The sequence below is a fragment of the Danio aesculapii genome, chromosome 11, assembly GCF_903798145.1.
Source record: "Danio aesculapii chromosome 11, fDanAes4.1, whole genome shotgun sequence".
Classification (NCBI taxonomy): domain Eukaryota; kingdom Metazoa; phylum Chordata; class Actinopteri; order Cypriniformes; family Danionidae; genus Danio; species Danio aesculapii.
The window spans coordinates 7,999,346-8,022,057 of NC_079445.1; the positions used below are offsets into that span (position 1 = coordinate 7,999,346).

A 22,712-nucleotide genomic window follows, 5' to 3' on the forward strand; every position below is an offset into this window, starting at 1 on the left:
GAATGAAAGTCCTTCAGTAATTTAACTAGGGGATTTCATTAAGAGCGTTGCAACAAACTTCTTATCTGTCACCCTAACCTAAGTGCCTTTTTTCTAAGCGTTTCGCTGTAGTTTCTCACAACATACGGCGACGGGTGCCGCAGTTGCTATAGTTATGTAAACAGATCGTAACGAACAGCGAATGCTTGCCTTAAAACAGCTCTGCAGTACAAATCAATTCTTTCCGTTAAGCCAGTCGAGACGTTTCCTTATCGAGTTGATCTTGAGATTATGTTTGGAGGACCTATAAAACTGGGATGGGATCATGTAGAGACTTTTAAAGCTGCACTGAAACTGCAATTTCATATGGATGCAAACACGTATATATTAGTTTATTTATTAAATGGTTTTATTAAATGACTTATCTACAGTCCTGTAAGTCTTTTGTATAAAACATCTTAATTTGGGTGAGAATGCTTGCATTTTGAGTGCCACTTGTTCATTTAAGGGAGCTGATTAGGTCCCTTAAATGTTTTAAGAGGAAATAGTTACTAAAGACTAAGGGGAAATATTTAATATCTGCCTTAAATTCCTTAAATTCTTTTTTGTTTTTTGTTTTGTTCTCGCACGTCAGTAAGGGTACCTTTGTTGACTAAGGGTACCTTTAACCTTCAAACTGGGGGATTTTTTGATTAAGGACTTTCATGCAAACAAGCCCTGCACTGTCCTGCCACATCAATTGTAAATGGCGTCACTTGCAGAGGAAGCGTGGGTGCCTGAGAGTGCAAGTCTTAGAGTGCGAGTGCAAATCTGCAGCCAGACCCTTCTCAAACTAGGTCGTGTGGGCCAAAGTTGGCCCATGGTAACCTTTGATTTGGCCCGCCATCCCATCAGAGAAGAGAGGGAGAATGATGGGAAGGGTTGGGGTAATACCTTTAATACACATTGTCATTTCTAATTTAACATAACCTTTTTATTTGTTTTATTTTAAGCTGCAAAAAAAAACTAACTTTGATTAAATGTTTCAATTATATGTTGTAAAGTGTTATTATTAGTTTAATGAACATCCTGTTGCTCAGTGGATACACCACAACTCAAAAATCCTCAGTGAGCAAATCAAGGCAAAGGCAGGTGCAGCTTGACTAGTGTACTCGACCTTAAACTCCATAGTGTTATAAATGGAATTCCTGTTTTCATTATAATAGGTTTATTATAAAGTGTAAAATATAAAAAATGCATTACTTAATCTGATTAAAATCATGTTTTCTATTGATTTAGAAATAAATGAGGACATTATCCATGGCAACTTTGTTATACAGCTTGATATATATATATATATATATATATATATATATATATATATATATATATATATATATATATATATATATATATATATATACTTTCGGTCCATGGCTCTCAATCAAGTTGGCAACAAACCTTCGTAGCAAAAAGTTTGGGCATCCCTGGTTTAATATCTTGACAAAATGACAAAAACACTTAAGTTATGGGGATCAGTTTTCAATTTTGCATATTGGCTGTTTATTATTTGTCCTGCATGACCACATTCTACATTACTTTAACCCATAGCATCTTAAAGGGATAGTGCACCCAAAAATCACTTACTTTACCATCACTCTTTCCAAACCTGTTTGATTTACTTTCTTCTGTTAAACACAAAACAAGATATTTTGAAGAAAAGCTGGAAACCTGTAACCTATGACTTCCATAGTATTTTTTTTCCTACTATTGAAATCACCGGTTAACAGGCTTTCAGTTTCATTCATGTCTGTGTTCACTTGTGGATGAGTAAATAGTTAGTAAATGTTAATTTATGGGTTAAAATGAGGGGGTCTCTTGACATTGTATTTATTTATTATTATTTATTTTGCTTTTACATGTGGTATGATGTGCAACATGGTGGCTCAGTGGTTAGCACTATCACCTCATAACAAAAAGAACGCTGGCTTGAGTCCCCACTGGGACAAGTTGGCATTTCTGTGTGGAGTTTACAAGTTTTCCCCGTGTTCGTGTGGGTTTCCTCTGGGTGCTCTAGTTTCCCCCACAGACCAAAGACATGCGCTATAGGTGAACTGAATAAACAAAATTGGCCGTTGTGTATGAGTGTGAATGTGAGAGTGTTTTGGTGTGTCTCAGTACTGGGTTGTAGCTGGAAGGGTATCCGCTGTTTAAAACATATGCTGGATAAGTTGGTGGGTCATTCTGTTGTGGCAGCCACTGATGAATAAAGGGAATAACCTGGAACCCAGCAGGCACACATCATAAAACGTTAATATTAGGTTAGATTTAGGTCATGACGTCAGGTGACCAAAATTCAACGTCTAGCCAAGATCTAAGGACAACGTTATTTTGACATCCAATAAAAATGTCAAATTATGTTGATATTTGGTTGATTTTAGGTTGTGTTGGAAAGTGACCAAAATGCAATGTCTGATAGATATCATAGTGGTAACGTCCACACAGTGTCAAGGAGTAACATGATTATACGTTGATATTTGGTTGGTTTTAGGTTGATTTTAGGTTAGACATTGACGTCGGCCTGACGTTGGGTTCTGACGTCAACCGGATTTTCATTTACAAACAAAATCCAACGTCCCCACAACTTTGGGATACAATGTCAATATGACATCATGTTGACTTCCTGTGCCTGCAGGGAAAATGAATGAATGAATGTAGAATGATACATTTGCTTTCATATGTTGTATGATACATATAAGTAGCTACACCACTGAATTATGCAAGTTTGGCAATATTTCCTAAATAAAAAGATCAGAAAAGATGTCCTGGTTATACCATTTGTGAACAGGGCCCAATAAAACCTCATCAAAGTCTTCCAATTACCAGAAAAGTTAAACAACAGCTTGTCAGGTAATGTAACAGCTCAATAACATAGCTTTTTTCGTTTGTTTGCTTCTGTAATTTAATTCTATTGCAGAAAGGCATTCACTATAAGAAGGCCTTCAGCAAATTGTTAACACCAGTTAGCAGTTGCTCATAATATAGCCAATTAGATTTATTTAAAACCATTATAAATAACTTAACATGCGCTGTATCTTCTCTGTATGCTAACCCTGAACTTATTTTATTTTGAAAACGTGTTTCATTTATAAGGTCACCTACTGTATCTATTCAAAGTCTTATTTTATTTAACTATCAACTTCCATTCATAGGTTGTTCACTTGGACAAATATAAATCTAAGAAACAACCATATGGATTGCAGGTTGCGGCAGTTTATGGTGTCTGCTAGAGATTCACAGCAGTTGTTTGGCCCTGTAAGGGGATGCTGTGCATCTCTTAAGCAAAGTTAGCCAAGTGGAATAAGTGAAGAGCAAGTATTTACATTAGCCTTCATTAGGCTCCCAATGCTACTCAGCAAGCACCTAATGTAATTAACACAGTACTGAACCCTTAAACGGCGCTTCCACATCCGACCATAAGCTCTACTTGCCAACGAAGGTTATATGTTATGTTAGAATATGTTTGCGAATAAAGCCTGACAGTCTAATCAGCCAATTTAAGCCTAAAGTGTTTTATTCAGTGAAAACAACAGATGTACATTATCTTGCATATTACAAAGCTAGACACAATTACATGACACAAAACATTGATCTGAGCTGTGGTCAACTCTTTCATTAAAAATTAAGCTTGTAGAAAGAATTCAGCCTACACTAATCTACGTATTATTAAGTCACAAGTCACATGGTACCAATACAGATAAGTCTACACTAAAACCCAACAGTCAAATTTATTAAATGAACTGAGTGTAGCTAACTCAAAATTTACTGAAAGTTAATTCTACTCATTTGAAAAGAGTTTTGAACTCAGTGTTGAAGGTGATGAGTTACTTAGATACCTCATTACTTTAACTTAAATTGGGTTTTACAGTACTCCGTTGGTTTGAGTTTTCTTCATTTATTGGGTTTTACTGTGCTCAGATTCTATTGTTTACTTAAATGGATTAAGTTCACAGTATTCATTAGGATTATTTTTTGAACTTAAATTGTTTGTTGCAATCGGTTTCCTCAAATGGTTTGAGTTACCTTAACTTTTCGGGTTTTATAGTGTACTAATATATTGAGTAATGGTCAAGATTATTCATGTTACCCAGTCAAGCCTGTGTTATTAGTTTCAATGGTTGTTATCTTGGAATAACATACCTTGCAATGTTTTGATTGACCAATCAGAATTAAGCACTCCAAAGACCCGATTTGTTATGCTTAATTATGTTCTACATCGAAAATAGGTCTATGTCTGAATAATGTTTGTTATGTTCTGATGTTTCACGTTACTTTACATTGTGTGGTATGTGTGAAATATGTTATCTTTTACATGTGGGATATGTTACAATAGGTCTTGTCGAGCTCTATACTCATGAACATGTGGTTCTATGCGGTCATCCACATGTACACACAATATCAGATGGCCGAAACTCTTACGAGAGTAAACATTTTCATTAACTGGTACACTGAAAAAAGTGTTGCATGCAAAACCGTTGCAAACTATTTATTTGTGTTGAATTTAAGCAAACAAATTAAATTTAATAATGTTTAAGGTTAAATTCAGCCCAAATAAATTGTTTACAAACATTTAACGTAAAAAAAATTGAGTAAATCATCTTTGAATATTTTTTTTCAGTGTAGTGTTGTCATGTGGCATTTTACGTTATGACATTGGTGTGTGTTCTATTTTCTCCTTTGTTGACGTCAGATCCTTTGCCGGCCTCTGATTGGTCGGCATGGCTTTATGCCTAAAGTTAGATCGCCACCTGTTGGTTTGGCATGTTCTTGACTGCATCATTGTGTGCTTATTCATTTTCATGTTGAGATATGTGGAGTTTATAAAAATACTTGTGGACGTGGCATTATGTTTGTGATTCGTTTTGTTAGATTATGTTACTATGTTATGCGCTAAATATTGATTCAGTTATACCTAGTTTATGTAGGCATATTTGTGGTATTTATGGTATTTATGTAGGTTTGTAGATTTGTAGATAATTGTTTTTTTTTAATACTAAGTAATGTTATGCTACATTATTTGACAAAAATGTGTGCTGAGTTGCAATTGCAGCATGTTCATCCAAGTCAGCAAACCGTAGGCCTTACCTAGAGGTAATTTCATGTACTCAGTCCACTGAAATGAGATATGACAAGGATGTTAACCTGATAAGAATCTGACAGCTGTAATATATGCTAAATAATGCAACATCCAGTCTCTCAGGTATAATGCAGTGATCCGCTCTATTATTGAAATGTACATTTAACTTTCATTACCTACAGTATATTTACACTGGGAAGATTACCCTGCTGCAGCTTTTGTTTGGACTGCATTGTTTCGATCGTAATGTTGCAAACTCTAAAGGCATTTATTTTTTATTAGTGTTTATTTTTCACAAAATATCCACATGAAAGGCGTTCAGCATGTCAGTGATCCATCCTCCTTGGAGAGGTGGGAAATAAAAGAGATGGATTTCTCTCTCTCTCTCTCTCTCTCTCTCTCTCTCTCTCTCTCTCTATCTCTCTCTCTCTAGAAGGAAGTGGGTTACTTTAATGTAATATCCCTAAGAAAAAAAATGTTTGAATAAAACTGTGTATTTTGCCTGGAGCAGCAGTTTTCAGGTTTCGGATTCTGCATATCAAAGCAGTCAAGACAGGAATAGGTCTGTCAAGTCAAATTCAGTCGGGATCCTGTAGTGGATCCTGTCGGGAGCCTTTGCCAACCTCTAGTGTATTAATCTCCTTTGACGGAGACAATGCTCTGAGCCAGTTATTCATACCATCTGTGGTCACTGTGCCTCATTCCTTAATTATCAGCATGCAGTTCAGCTAATTACCACTTGAGGCAGCGACATCATTTTAGTGACTAACCTTTCCAAACCAACTTTTGGCAGTTCACTTCGTCTGCCTCTTGCCGTTTTGAAACTTGGTCCCAGCCTGTGGTATTGGAACAGATGGCATCTGCTTTTTGTCTTGAAGTCCCTGAAATGGATGATGATTCTGTGATGGGAAGAGAAAGTACGAAGGTGTTGTCACACTGTAAATATTTTTAGGGACACAAATACAACAGGAGGACCAATTTGTCTCGCTGCCGGGTGAGTAGAGGCAGAACAGACAAATAAAACGCCAACGGTCTGGCTGCGACATTTCTTTTTTAGAGAGAAAGAGAGAGAGAGAGAGAACTGGCAAATGTTCTAATGCAACATCTCTGGGAGTAAACCTGCTGCTGCCGCCTCTCTTCATCTGTAACCCTGAAAGGAGCGTACAATAATGCCTTTTTCTCTTCCTGTCACTTCTCACTTTGCTTTTGGGGATCCAGTTTCCCTTTTTATTTTATTGATAATGTTCTTTTGTATCTTTTCTGGCCTTCTCCAGTCAAAACTGAGATTAATTTAACATCTCAAACCATCTGCTGGAGCTCTAAGAGGAATTGGTTAAAAGACATGACACTTGGAAATAAGTCTCTTTGTGGCTTTTTTTATCTAGTTGAGGATTTAACTTTGGAAGCCAAAGAGTCTCAATTTGATTTCAGTTTACTGTTTGCACCTATCCAAGTATGACTTTCATCGTAGGACTTTAGGTTACCACAGTACAAAAGTGTAGGATACTTGATTTGAAGAGGTTGATGGATGTTTGCGTTTAACAGATTATTTTATTTGAGTGTCCGTAAAATGCATTGGTTTAAAAGTGTGGGCTGGTTAAGTGCTTATTGAAGAGGTGTTTTCAACTTGTTATGAAAAGAAGTTTGAGTGAAGGTTGGCAGCTTATTCCACCGTAAAGGAACAGGTAGGGTTAAGGTTCTAGAAACAGACTCTTTGCCTCTTGGTGAAAAAACAAGATGTTGCCTGCTAAGTTATTGTATTTTTTAGTGAACTGCTGATGGAAAATTACCCTCTTTCAGTGTTACTGTATGTTTTTTTTTTTTTTTTTAAAGAGGAAAGAATCTTAGTTTCCTGATTTCTGTTATGAAGTGGATAACACCTGATGGAGAACCCACTGCCATATACATGTAAGAGTTTAGGTTGGTTGTCATTGACAAGCAACCTCCCTTGTTGAGCACTCCGTATTTGAATGTTAGTAACTTTGTGGGGAAAGGTAGAAATGGAAGAATTAGTGAGTGAGTTAGCATTAGCTGAAGAACAGGTAATGAAAATAATAAAAAAGTAAGTGAGGTTTATATTCTATATTGCCCCTGCCAGAGATGGCAAAAGTACACACATCCTTTATTCAAGTAGAAGTACAGATACTCATGTTTAAAACGACTTGAAAAGTTGAAGTACTGACTGCAGTTTTTGTACTTAAGTAAAAGTATGGCCTGAAACATGTACTTAAGTAAAAAGTATTCATTGCTATACCTGTTTTAGTTTCATGGTGGCACATCATGTATACATCTATACAAAATAACTTACATTTCTATTTTTTTCACCAGCAAATTAGCCAAGCAACATAGATTGTACACCAACACTGCTCAAAAAGTTGCCCTGTGTATCATCACCTGGACACATGACATAACTATATGGCTGTTAAAAACAACAGCTGCCATACTGGTTCATACACTCTAAAATGTAATTCTGTAGGCTGCCTATATTTTTATTATTAATAAATGTCTTAAATTTAACACTTAATTTTCTTTTAAAAAAACTTAATAAATCTGAATACAAATATTATATATTTTTGCAATATGGTAAAGCTGCTTAATTTACTTAAACAACAGCACTCTTGCAGCTCAAATTATTTTACTGTTTGTTTGTTTTTTGTTTGTTTTTGTTTGTTTTTAGAGTAATGTGCATATTTTATTTAATGGATAAAGTCATGAATGCGGTTAATACATTTTTTGCATCATCTTTCTAATCCTTTGCATTATAATTTTATTCATAAATTACCCAGTGTAAATACTTTTGATGTTCTAAAATATTTATCTAACATTTAAATGAAGACTACAGTGTAAATAATATACACATTAAAACTATAAAACAGTATAAATTCTGTACTAGGAAATAAGAACTCATTGGAAATAAAGGACGTAAATCTTAATGCATAACATATTCATAAAGTATTTAATTGCTTTAGTGCTAACTCTACAAACGTTGACAAAAAAGTTCATGATTGTTAATATTATTTTTTTTTTTTTGCAATATTATATTAAAAGATCAGAGAAGTAGGCCTAGAGCTCACCATGTTCTGATGTGAACAAAAGACTTTTTAATACAATTTAAATGCCAGTTTTGAACAGGAATGCATCCCTTGTTTACCTGTGATTCGATCCACTAAAACGCATCTTATTACCCGGTATGTTTATATTGCTGATTCCCTCTGTCTCATCCACGTTCACCATCCTTGCTGTTCCCATGGTAAGCTCCATAAACAAGCCTACTTGCGGTGCGTGTTCAGAGGTTGAAAACGCCGCGCACTGCAGCACGCAGGCATGCAATGACAAGAAATATTTTGATTGAATCAAAAAGACGTTCAAATTGTGCAACAACAAGAAATAATATAGATCGTTATTACAATGGGTTTTCATAATTGTTAGAAGCCGAAAACGAAACCGGATTTTCGATTAATTGCACAGCCCTAGTCTTTGGTGCTTAAATGTTTTGTGTGAAATTTGTAAATGATCTGCATTGTGTCAGTGTCCAGATTGATAACAGCTGCAGCAGGAAATCAGAATCTGAACTATCGCAAAGCATGGTGGGATGTGTAGTGAATGGCTGGTTGAGTGTACATATATATTTAGGGCCCAGAATCGATCTTGGAGGCCCGTTGTCCAGCAGAGTTTAGTTCCAACTCCAATTAGACACAACAGAAACAGCTAATCAAGTTCTTTCTAGGTATTCCAGAAATTTCCCGGCAGGTGTGTTGAAAGAAGTTGAAGCTAAACTATGCAGGACACCAGCCGGCCAGGTTTGAGTGTGATCCTTACTGCTCTAGTGAGTCTGGTGGGTACTCCAGCTACTGCTTGTGACACCTACGAGTCTGTGTAGGAAGGGCTTCTCTATCAGAAAGCAGATGCTGGAAGTTTACTAGAACCAGTTTTACTGACACAATGCGCATGAACATTGCCTTTGATTAATCTACCAGTCCTACCTCTGTGCCAATCAGATTTGAGGAACCACAACAAACTGTTCTATAAATCTCTAGGAAGCAATAGAAATGCGCATCCCTAGAAATATTGTTCCATTCCAAGGTGCCATGGACAGTGTTCAGCTGACCCTGAATCTCAGAAATGAGCCAATACCACTTACACAGCAAATTCAGAGCCGTTGTCCTCGACTGCTGTGTTATAAAAAAAAAAAATCCATGATTATTGCCTGTCTCATTAAAGCGCATTGTTGTGGATCTGTTTCTCCACATTGTACCAAACACACTTCCATTCACAAGCCCAGACAATTCACTGTCCGAGCTAAGGGAGGCCTTTTTTTGTTCCTCCATGATTGGATTGCACCTCTCTGCATGCATGAGGATTGAAAGTGGGCCGCTGCCTGCCTGCGTTAGCAGCCAAATGTGCTCACGGCTCCGCGCCGCAGGCATGAGCACCTGACAGCCTGCCATTTGATTGCTAATCATTTTCCAGTCTGTGCCTGGTCTTTTTGATTTGCTCTGCACACTGCCTTGGCTAAATGGAATCAATTAAATGCGTGCTTGTATTCACCGGCCACTTCCAGGAGATCAACTTTCTGATGTAGCAACACAACTAGATTAATTAAATCCAATAAAGAACTCAATTAACAAAAAGAAGGTAGCGGAGGAAGGGTCAGATGGATTTGTGGGTATGCTTTGTGTACAGGGTCCAAGTAATTTTGGAGTCTCTTGCTTCTTTGTCATCTGCATCTGTAAATGAGCTTACTGTAAAGCAATTGTTGTATTGTTATATTATTTTCCATGTGTTCTGGGACTGCGAGGGTAATTATAAGAACCCAAACGGTCATCTTTTCAGCGAACATGCACACAATTGGTATTCCTTAAGCACCGCTGGGATGTAAAAACTGTATATTCCCTAGATAAGCTACTATAGTAAAGTAGTTAGTGAGTAGTTTTCCATTAAAATGCACCACTTTCTGTGTAATCATGACTTTTTTTTTCACTGACACTTGTAAAGTAATGCCGCAAACTTTTCTATTAATTTGAGTGTGCTTAAGTGGGTAAAACAACATCTAGTGACCCCAGAGAGCTGCGGTTCCACTGGCTGACCAAACCAAGGAAAAAGAACAAACCTTTTTTTAAAAAAGACAAAGCAACGTTAATATCAAAACCACAGAAGTGTTTTGTTGATTAATGCAGTTCAGAGCTAAGAATCGCACCGCTAACATGCAATAATAGAAGCTTAGTTTCAAAATATGGAGAGCTGCCTTGTTTTATACAGGTACTTATAATTCAATTCAATTCAATTTTCACCTTTCACCTTTATTTGTATAGCGCTTATACAATGTAGATTGTGTCAAAGCAGCTTCACATAAAAGGTCATAGTAAATTGGAACAGTGTAGTTCAGTTTTTAGTATTTAAATTCAGTTCAGTTTAGCTCAGTTCAGTGTGGTTTAAAAATCACTACTGAGAGTCCAAACACTGAAGAGCAAATCCAACGATGCGCAGCTCTACAGATCCCGAACCATGCAAGCCAGTGGCGACAGCAGAGAGGGAAAAAAAAACTTTACTAATTGGCGAAAGTGAAGAAAAAAAAACTTGAGAGAAACCAGACTCAGTTGGGCACGACCATTATAATTTCTCCGTTGGCCAAACGTCTTGTGCAGAGCTGCAGTCTCAGCGGCGGAGGCTGGAAGCTGGCCTCAGCGAAGACTCGTCTGTCTCTGGAGCGTCACAGGAATCAGTCTCATGTTCCACTCCTCCATGACCACCACAGTAGCTGCTCAGGATACGGCCTGGTCCAGGATATGGAAACCTTGGGATTATCTCGTCGTTGGTCTTGGATCGAATCAGTGACTGCATAGTCTAAGAGCCTCAGGAAGAGTATCCTCAGGTGGAAATGGAGAATAAAGAGAATAATTAGCGTAGCTGCAGTTCATAGTGTATATAAACAAGATGCAGGTTCTATTATAAGCGATACAGGTTCTCAAACAAAAACAAAACCTTGTGACTGACTTGATTTGGAAGGTTTTACAAATAGCTGTGTAATCTGTACTGCTTACAGATTGTTTACAAGATTCTTTACTCGCCACTAATTTCAGTGGAGTTTGCGTTCAGCGTGTTTTTTTTTAGTATGTCACAACTTTAGCAAGCTAACACAATAATATTGTATGTCAAATCCACTCAGAACAACTGTTTTCTTTCTACATGTTTACATTGTGATTAAGTTTATTTCACTTTATTCTCCTTGAATCTTTGTTGCACTCGTCATGGGATTATCTACTCTGTGAAGGTTACATGCAGTTTCATCAATGCATGAAAATCTGTATATTTTGTTTTGAAAAGATGGCTGCTTTACATTTTGCCCTTTTTTCTTTTATCTCTTTTGGTTTTGAAGAATTTCATTTTCACATTGGGCTCTGTTTATATAACAATGTAGGTGCAAAGTCTAAAGTTCATGGCACAAAAGCATTAAGGGCATATCCGAATCCACTTTTGCTATTTAAGGATGGGAAAAAATTGTGTCTGCACCCTGGTGCCAAGTCTAACAGGGTTGTGCTTATTCTCTTAATGAGTGTTGATGTGTTTTGAGCATAAAGTGCATTCAACCAATCACAGTATCACCTCTCATTCCCTTTAAGAGTCAGATGCGTCATGCCATGGCACATTTGTTATTTCATGGCGGACTTTGTAAGGGAAAAAACTGAACGCTTCACTAGTGAGAAAACAGTTAAACAGACCATCTGCAGCACAAGGATAAAGAACGACCCTCCATTTGGCCTCTTTACTTTCTCTTTACTTTACTCATTTACTTTTGTGGACACCCATTATGCCTACATATTTAATTTCGTTTGTTAAGTGCTTGTTCTTGTTGTCGCTAAACTATTTCTAAATTCAGTTCTAATTTCCAGCAAAAAAATAAATGAACAATAATAACGAAGTGTGGTCAAAAAACTGAGTTATAGGCTATCCAAACACATGTCATATTCTAATGCCCCATATAGTGACACAAACGTCTCCAAAACTCGACAAGTAGACAAATCTAAACTTGTTTTTTATTCAAACAAATATAAATATGCATTTAATAAATAATACTCAAAGTAATAATAACGTTATACAAATGCAAATTGACATGAATAAACAGAAAAGCCCCCCGAGATGAGGCATGGAGGTAGTGGTTTTTATATTTATGTAGAAAATTATATATTTTTTTATAACATTTTAATCCTTTATTGTTATTTTATTTATATGTAAAGATATGTGTGTATTGCTGTACATCCTGTGTGTATTAAGCAATGTGTAAGCGTTTGGACCCGCATAGGCGCATAACTAACGCGCCCTGCGCTGGACTTTAGACCAGCTTTCAGTTGATCAATGGTGCGGTCTATTTTAGTTTCTCAAAATAGCACCACGCAAACAACGTGCCTTAACACACCTCTTTTTTAGACTGGCACGAGTCCACAAAGAGGGATAAATAGATTTTCTATTTAAGCAATGTGGTGCAAAACGTGAAAATTGCGCTAGTCCGAAAATAGCAACAAATCGTGCCAAACCGGTCTTGCACCTTATTGCACCGTGTATATGATAGGTCCCCAAATGTTTGCTTGATTTTACCCCCCCCCCACACATTTTTTTTATAATTATATAATAATGTATATAGCATTTTATAATTTTATAATAATGGTAAAAATATTAATAACATACAGCATTAATCCAAAATATAAAAACTTACAATTGTCTGCCAGGGGAGCAGAGGCCTACCATGAAATCCAAGAAATAAACAACTTTTAAAATCTGTTTGTATGAGCTCTCCTGAGGTGAATATTTCATAGATGTTAGAAAAAGTATTTGGAGAGATGTGCAAGAATGTCTCAGTTTCTCTGATATACTTTTAGCTGCAGTTTGTTATTGAGCATTTCAATAGCTTTCAGAGTTTGAATGGTTTTTTAAAAGTTGCACGTCAATGCACACAATAATTCATTCGATGCTTTCTTCTTTCTGCAGGTTTTTTGAGCACGGGAGACCAAGCTGCCAAAGGAAACTATGGACTTCTAGATCTAATCCAGGCCCTGCGCTGGACAAGTGAAAACATTGCTTTCTTTGGGGGTGACCCTTTACGCATTACTGTATTTGGGTCTGGGGCCGGGGCCTCCTGTGTCAACCTGCTGACTGTTTCCCATTATTCTGAAGGTAACCGTTGGAGCAATTCAACCAAAGGTACAACTTTTGACTTTTTTTTTTTTTGCATGCGACAACTGTTTGTGTTATGAGCTCATTTATACATTTTTGTTTGTTTTGTTGGTTGTGTGGTTGGTTAGTTGGTTTTTAGTAATGGTTGAAGTTTCATGTCTGTTTTTTTTTTTTTTTTGGTTGAACTACCAATGTTTGCATTTAAAATTGTAAAAACCAATAGTTCAGAATATTCCAGTTATAAAACATGAATAAATCATATAACAAATCATATAACAAAAAGAATCTAAATAAGTAAATTAATGATTAAATATGAAATATGAGGTGCTTATGTTAGCTCTTTAATAACAGTAGCTAAAATATAGTTTTGTATAATTGTTTTACTGTATAAGAGAGAATAGTGGGGAACATGTGGACATTGTGGTTTTCCAGTTTTGCGTTAAATTTGAAAAATTGTATTTAGCATCTTCCCCATTCCTTTATTTACTCTCTTAACTGGTTCTGTATGCATATCCATGTGCTGAAACATGGCTCACCATGAGTAAATGTCCTATTAGTGAGCAAAAAAGTAGGAGACACTTTCACATGAAAATGAAGTAAGCCGTATGTCCGAGTGTGTGTTCATCTGAACAGCTGAATGAAAGTTATGACATGCAAATTAAGTTTTGCTTCTCAGTGTTATTATTCAGTTATGACCAATAATTATGTCTACCTATCTGACTTGATGAGCATTCAATTGGTTATGCCTTGGGATGTAAACATTCTGGAAATTGAGTTGTCTGTAACTTTCTCATTGTGCTCCATCTTGAAGTAAAAACATTTCATTTCTGCTGTTTTTTTTTTTTTATATTAATCAAGCAGCAAAAGATAATGAAATCACCCGTCACTTGACTGAATAGCTAGCCCAGTAATAGTTAATCTTTCTTTAATTTATTCAGTGAAGAATATATGCAGTATCTTATTTGATATTTTGTAGTTTATGTAAGTAAAATCTACTATTAAGTACATAAAAAACCTGAAAGACAACTGCTTAATTTAGTATTATTTATACTCTATTGACTTCATTTTGTATTTTGCTTGTAGTTTTATTTTCTTTTATTTTTATTTGACAATGACAATTTTTTACTGAATATATAATATACCTAACCCTACCAAAACCATAACCTACAACCAAAAACCAAACCGAACCATGAGAAATCTGTATTGTTGCACCCCTAATATATAGTGTTGTACTGATTTCTTTTATTTGTATTTTTTTCAGCAAGAGTGTCACACTTTAATGTTTCAAATCATCAATCAAATTAAAATATTAGTCAAAGATCATACAAATAAACACATAATGAAATTTCGAAATGAAGGTTTTTATTATTAAGGAAAAAAATATACAAAACTACATGACCCTGTGTGAAAAAGTGTTTGCCTTCTAAACCTAATAACTGGCTGGGCAACCCTTAGAAGCAACAACTCTAATCCAGCATGTTCGATAACTTAAAGTATGCCTGTTACAGTGCTGTTGAGGAATTATGGCCCACTCCCATTGCTGAAGTGTTGTAATTCAGCCACATTGGAGGGGTTTTGAGCATGAACCACCTTTCTGAACCAAGGTCAGCATCTCAATTGAATTCAGGTCGGGACTTTGACTAGGCCACTCCAAAGTCTTCATCTTGCTTTTCTTCAGCCATTCAGAAATGACCTTGCTGCTGTGCTTTGGCTCATTGTCCTGCTGCAGAACCCAATTTTGCTTCAGCTTTACCTGACTAACAGATGGCTTGATATATTACTTCACAATATTTTGGTACACAGCAAAATTAATTTATCACAACATGTCTTCCAGATCCCAAAGCAGCAATACAGCCCCAGATCATCACTCTACCACCACCACATTTTACTGTTGGTATCATGTTCTTTTCTGAAATAACTGTGTACTGAGTATTGTCAAGTTTGGTTACCCAAACTCAAAATTGGTTCTCTGCTTTTGACCCATCCAAGTCCACACACACATGAGTCAGAAGTGAAAAGCACACCCAGACAAAGGACACAGCATACACATCGGCACAGGACTATTGGGCAGCTATCCAGGAAGCAATTACAGGTTAGGTTCCTGGCTCAAGGAAACTTCAGTTAGGTATACAAGAGGTATAGGTATAGAACCACATAGAGGAGTGTGTTTTTTTTTTCACTATCCCCTTCTTCAATTCCTGCCGGGACCAGGAGGTTTAACTCCCTAACCAATAGGCCACAAGTACCCCAAATGAAATGGTCCCAGACAAATTTCTGGCAAACCGTTTTTTGCTCAGCAGTGGTTTTTGTCTTAGAACTCTGCAAGGCAAACCATTTTTACCCAGTCTCTTGCTCATGGTTGAGTCAACATGAAAACACCTTAACTGAGGCAAGTAAGGTCTGCAGATCTTTGGATGTTGTTGCTGGGTCTTCTGTAACCTCTTGGATGAGGTGTTGCTCTGCTCATTTCGGTCAGCCAGCCACTCCAGAGAAGGTTGTTCACTGGTCCATGTTTTTTGCCAGTTGTAGATACTGGCTCTGACTGTCGTTTGCTGTAGTCCCAAAGCTATAGAATGGACTTTATAACCTTTTCCAGAATGATAAATCTTAATCATTTACTTTCTCAGTGTTTTTGATTTCCTATGGATTTCTGCATAATGTCTAGCTTTTGAAGCTATCATTTGGTCTACTTCACTTTTTCAGGCAGGTCCTATTTAAGTGATTTGTTGATTGCAAACAAGTGTGTCAATAATCAGACCTGAGTATGGCTAGGAAAGTTTAACACAAGTGTGATAACTAGAGATATGTTTTAACAAGGGCAAACACTTTTTTTAGACTGGGCTATGTAGATTTTAATTTTGTTTTCCTTAATATTAAAAACCTTAATTTAAAAACTGCATGATGTGTTTACTTGTGCTATGTTTGACAAAAAAAATACCAACAAATTTTGTTTCTAAATGCTTGTGTAATGTGACAGTTCAAGTAGCACAGTAGTTTCTTCATCAGCCCAACCAAATTTTATTTCCCATCATGCTTTAAGCTGCTAACTCTCTCCATTTGACCTGGTATCAGTGTTTACATAAATTAAATTTCTCTGGGTCGTTTCATGTTCCCATCTTAATTTAGTCAAGCCCATTCACATCAGCAGGCACACCATGAGTGCACTGTCCAAATACAGCATTCACCTTCCATTGGCACAAAAAGGGTAAATACATTAATTCCTTTTTTGAGTCTCTCTGCTTGGAAGATTGCTTTGTGAAGAGGTCTCCTGGCACTTTAAGGTTGTCACTATCATTCAAATGAACCCAGAGATACCATGGCAGAGACTTTAGTGTGTTATGTGATTGCTTTAACCAGAGGCAAAGTGTGCAATTTGGAATTTAATAAAGAATTTTATATTTTATTTAGCCTTTTTATTTTAGTTTATCAGTGTGTTCATCATTCGCAAATACATACATGTGTTCATTCTGAGCACAATTGTCACCATTTTGTTGAAATGTGAACTGAAGCATCCTCTTATCTCTATTTCATTTCCATGTGTTTATATATATATATATATATATATATATATATATATATATATATATATATATATATATATATATATATATATATATATTTTACTCATAACTGCACTGCTAAGACTAAGATCCCAGGAGTTGTCATGGTAACAGAGTAACTCAATTTTTCTTTCTCTTTCTCTATCTGTCTGTCTCTCTCATACACGCACACTTTCACCCCTGCTCACTCACTTGCTTTTTTGTTTTGGCATTTGTGTATGATATCTGCTTTTCTTTAATGGTATGGGTCAATTTTCCTGACGTCTACAGGTATAGGTGATAGGGGTGTACAGATTGCAAACAGCTAATGATTGTTGATGAGTTGTAATCAAATTCTAAAAAAATATCTAAAGTTCCATGCTAAAATTACATGGTAAATTGAAATGTTGATCAGCTCTTTGAAGAGTTGAAGTTCATCAGCATTAGCATGTTTACTTGCATTGCCTGTTTTCCCAAACCATTTAAGATTAGCATAAAAACAGCTAAACCAGGATGTGTTCATTTCCTCCAGCTTGCATACTAAGGAGCACTTTGTGTATAAATAGCCTACAGAGGGGTCCAAATGTCTAAGGTCACATTGGAAATCTGCATTTCATGTTTTTTATTTGAACCTGTAAAGAAAAGAAAAAAGTTTAGCATTTATTTTGAGATAAAAAAAAGCATTAGTGGTCTCAGATGTGTGGACCCCACTGTAGCATCTCGTGGTTGCTCTGTTTGTGATTCTGTCTTATTTCTCCCATACAGGTCTTTTCCAAAGGGCAATAGCCCAAAGTGGCACAGCCTTGTCCAGCTGGGCAGTCAGCTTCCAGCCGGCAAAGTATGCCCGCATGCTGGCCAAGAAGGTGGGGTGCAACCTCAAAGATACAGTGGAGATGGTTGAGTGCCTACAGAAAAAACACTACAAAGAACTAGTAGAGCAGGACATCCAGCCTGCTCGCTACCACATCGCCTTTGGACCTGTAATTGATGGTGATGTTATACCCGATGACCCTCAGATCCTCATGGAACAAGGAGAATTCCTCAACTATGACATCATGCTGGGCGTCAACCAAGGCGAGGGACTGAAATTTGTGGAACTCATAGTGGACAACGAGAACGGTGTTCAGGCCAACGATTTTGACTATGCCGTGTCAAGTTTTGTGGATGATTTATATGGCTACCCTGAGGGGAAGGACATTCTGCGGGAGACCATTAAATTTATGTACACTGACTGGGCTGACCGCCACAACCCAGAGACTAGAAGAAAGACCTTGCTGGCACTCTTCACAGATCATCAGTGGGTTGCACCAGCAGTGGCCACAGCAGACCTACACTCTAGCTTTGGCTCACCTACTTATTTTTATGCCTTCTACCATCACTGCCAAACAGAGCAGGTGCCACCCTGGGCTGATGCTGCACATGGCGATGAGATCCCTTATGTGTTTGGGCTGCCCATGATTGGTCCAACTGAGCTTTTCCCATGCAACTTTTCCAAAAATGATGTTATGCTTAGTGCAGTCGTAATGACCTACTGGACCAACTTTGCCAAGACTGGGTAAGTCTCAAAACAACAGGACATTGTTTATAATCACTAAGCCTAGAGGCAAACAATATGGCTATTAGTTGGGATTCAGAAACAAAAACAGATTGTGAATGTGAATTTGTTTTGATGTCAGACCACCAATGAGTCTCATAACTTGAGAGCTATTGATTACAGTACAATACCCAGTTGTTGCCGGGAAACAGTGCAACAGGGTTGCTAAGGCTTAATCATTGGTTAATTGTTTGTTAATGCATTCTCACTCAAAAATACTTAAGATTCCCAAGGTTATGCTACATTACATTTTTGTAACTGCTTTTTATGTAACAGCTACTTAGTTTGCTTCAATTTAGCTGTAATGCAGCGACTAAAGTAATGATAATCACTTAGAGTGAGTTTAGTGTTTATATGACATTGCTACCTAGAATCATAATGATCTCACTGGAGGACAACAAATCACTTTGTGTGCAAACGTGTAATTTCTTCTCTCATACCAATTCTTGGTAATTTTAAAGCAGGTGTCAGGAGACCCTAATGAGCATTGAGAGAATATCAGGGGTCTCCAGGCACTACCTAAGACTTAACTGTAATGGGATGTGGATTTTTGGCTTATTGAATGCTCCATATCTATGTGCAATTCTGAAAGAAGAATTGTAAAAGTTATATTTTGCGTGGGGAGTATTGAAATCTTCCTTTTATCTTTCAGTGACCCCAACCAGCCAGTTCCGCAAGACACCAAGTTCATCCACACCAAGCCTAACCGTTTTGAGGAGGTGGCCTGGACACGTTACAACCAAAAGGACCAGCTTTACTTGCACATCGGCTTGAAGCCCCGTGTCAAGGAACATTACCGTGCCAATAAGGTCAACTTATGGCTAGAGCTGGTGCCTCATCTCCACAGCCTCAACGAGGTCAGCCAGATAATTTCCACCACCAAGTTGCCTCCACCTGAGGTCACTCCCCGTACACCAAAGAAGATCCCGGTCAACACCAAGAGACCCTACCCTACGCCGTTTCCTACTGAAACGCAGGACAGCCACAACCAGAACCAGAACCAACCCTTTTTAGTTGACCAGCGGGACTACTCCACTGAACTAAGTGTCACTATTGCTGTCGGCGCTTCATTGCTGTTCCTCAACATCTTGGCATTCGCCGCACTCTACTACAAGAAGGACAAGCGAAGGCACGAGGTCCACCGACGTTGTAGCCCACAGAGGACCACAGCTAATGAGCTGCCCCACACACAAGAAGAGGAGATTATGTCTCTGCAAATGAAACACAGCGACTTGGAGCGGGAGTGCCGGGAGGCTATGCACCCGCATGAGGTGGTCCTGAGAACTGCCTGCCCACCCGATTACACACTCGCCATGCGCCGTTCGCCAGACGACATACCTCTCATGACCCCCAACACCATCACTATGATACCCAACAGCATGCCAGGCCTCACCTCCTTACACCCCTTCAACAGTTACTCCAGTGGACAGAATAACACCCTGCCCCATCCACACCCTCATTCACACTCCACCACTAGAGTATAGCCACAGACATGTTCTCAAACACAAACATACACACACACACATACACTCCCGTAAATGTGGAGTACAGGTGTGACAATGGACGAGGGGGATTGCACTGAGTCAAGGAATATCTTTACTCCAGGTACTCAGAGAAAACGGAAATAACGATGCGGATTTTAGTTCCTCGAGAGCAAAACTATCATTTTTTTATTAAAGGCGAAAAAAGACAAAAAAAGTGACAACTATTTCTGATGTAATGACAAACAAACAGAGATTTTTTACCCTTATATTGTGACAAAACCAGGGCCATTTCCTGGAAACAGTTATCAGTCTGGGATTCTTTGAGGAATGGTTTGATTCAGTTACCCGGAGAGAAAACGATGGAAGCACAGAAGAGATGACGTGTGGGAGGCCCTTTGTAAACAAAAGGAAACATATTGTTTTCCCGGGGCACTGGATTGTAGATTACTCTCTTCAAAGCAGACGGGAGATGTTGCTTACCTAATTTGGGCATGTGTTCTCCTTCTGCTGCAGAATGCGGAATACTATGGGAAAAATCCTCAAGAATATGCACAATAGAGACATTCACTGAATGTCTTTGAATTCTTTTTGTCAATTTATTTTTGGGGGAACACTTTTATTGTATAGGACGTATTTACATATCTAGATATGTACACAAAGCACCCATGCTCTTTAAGCCCTGGTTGGGGGGCGTTGATACTGAGGAATCTGCCTCAAGAGCGTAGCGGGGAATTTATTGGCTTCCTGGCAGATACAGCTTCATCACACAAGTGCTGTCTATACTGAAACTGGTGGACTCAAAGGGAGGCTGGATATTTTTAGCACGACGCGCATGACAATTTATCTGCTTGGTGGCTGTTCTGCTGATTAAGTCATTATTTAAAACAAACGAAAAATCATTTTCTTCCCCATTCGGATTTGTTCAAGGAAACACTGCTCTGATTGGCTCACGGGAGGAATTGGAATATGCTGATGAAGGGTGGACAATGGTGGGTTCCGAAGATGGTAACGGGATGGGGTGGGGATATGCTAACTAGATTGCATTTGCAAATAGCTTGAGTGAACCTGGTTATAAGGACTAGTTTTGTACATGTGTGTTGGTAAAACTTTTTAATAGTGGTGAATCACTTGTTGTTTGAGCTCCCATGTGTGGGACGATTAATGTACTCTTTGATTTGCTCATTGGTCTCAGTTATAATACATTGTTTTGTTCTTATTTTCACCTCTTGCTAATAGTCAAAAACACCCTACTTTAGAAAATGTCATAACTGTAATGTTTGATTCTCATTTCTTTTTTTTCGGTGCTTTATGAGGCAGTTCCCTACGCAGCTTTGAACAACCGATGACCAACACAGGGATTTATTCTGTACAACTTGGAGATCTGCATTGGTCTCCTCTCACCCAGAACTTTCCCTGAATGATCATCACAAGCGAATCCCACACTGGAGACTGGAGGGCCCCTGATGAAAGAGTGTATTAGGAGGGCTTCTGATGTTACGAAGCCCTTGATCATACCGCTTAAAGCTAGCTATAGAAAGAAAGAAAGCAGACAGACAAATGAGCAAGGTGGAAAAGATAGCAAAACTTTTGTCGGTTCATACCCAGAGCAAGTGCTCAAAGTCGGTATCCTTAGTGCTAAAAGCCAGTTTCACCTGCAAATCTTTCTATAATTGCTGATTTTATCCATCCTTGATTATTTTACTTTTTCAAAGCCTTGTTACGCAACATGCTACAAGCTAATGATCAACGCCAATGAATCCCAGACTAATGACAGAAGCACCCCTGATGAGAGAGTACATTTTGGAGCCTTCTGATCTTACGAGGCCATTGAAGCCGGCAAGAGTAAGAGAATCGCGAAGCATTCATGATTCATTTTCTCAGAGCCTTGTCACATTGCAGACTACATGCTAACCCTTTGTTCCTTTTCCGTGAGTTGTCACTTCAGGGTGACTCTTGAGAATTTTTGGAGAATATTTTTACTTATGGAAAATTTGACTGAAACTTTGTCATAAAGATAAACATGTTTTGCCCTCAGCATGATACGTAAGATAATAGAAAGAAGCAATAGATTGGTGATTTGGTTCTCACAAACCAAGGGTCTATTTTTTGCTTTTGTGCAAATCCTCCTGGTCAGCAACTACCTGTTAAAAGAACACTCCGCTGCTTTTTTTTTAAAAAACATTTTTAAAACCCATTCTACGGTAGCCAGGAAGTGCAAAACAACATTACAAAGTGTGAAACACTTTTACGAAGCTGGAGATAAATGTACATTTTGGAAAACATTTTTACATATTATAAGACACAGTTACATAGGAAAAACGATTTTACCAAGGACATAACAAATTTATATTTTAGAAAAAAAAATTTACAAGACGCAAAACATATTTACCAGTCCCGAAAAAAATTACAATGACAGATTCTTTACGGAAAAGGAATGTACCACACACCGGTAGTGGCGCGGAGAAAAGTGTTGTTGTTGGTGGTGAGCGTGGTAAATTCATGTTGTGGAGATTATGGCATAAATAAAGTTCATGGTGACCGACCATGGACTGCGGTCGAGGGTTGTTTTGCCTGTTTTGTGGCAAACACATGAGCAGCTTAAAGCAGTTTTGCTTTACGTGTGGTCGGTGTTTGGAGTTTCTAAAGGACGCAGACCAGACGGAAACCCCAGTCTTACCACCAGACATACGGCATCAATGTGTTTAATAATTTAACGAGGGCCACTCGTACGCTGTAATCATGTTACGGTTTAACTGGTGTCTGTGTTAACTGGTGACCCTTTTCCAGATGGAGAAATAATTATAAATGACATGTCATCAACGGGATTCGAA

General features: G+C 37.8%; 1 protein-coding gene across 1 annotated transcript in view; it reads left to right on the forward strand.

The window, feature by feature from the left end:
- nlgn1 (neuroligin 1) overlaps window positions 1-22,137 on the forward strand; it is a 454,515-nt gene extending 432,378 nt beyond the window's left edge. The window contains exons 5-7 of the mRNA XM_056467952.1: window positions 13,079-13,291; window positions 17,569-18,358; window positions 19,050-22,137. Of these exons, the coding sequence (XP_056323927.1) occupies window positions 13,079-13,291; window positions 17,569-18,358; window positions 19,050-19,881 (1,835 nt within the window). The 3' untranslated portion in view covers window positions 19,882-22,137. The remainder of the gene's footprint in view (window positions 1-13,078; window positions 13,292-17,568; window positions 18,359-19,049) is intronic.
- Window positions 22,138-22,712: the final 575 nt, after the last annotated feature.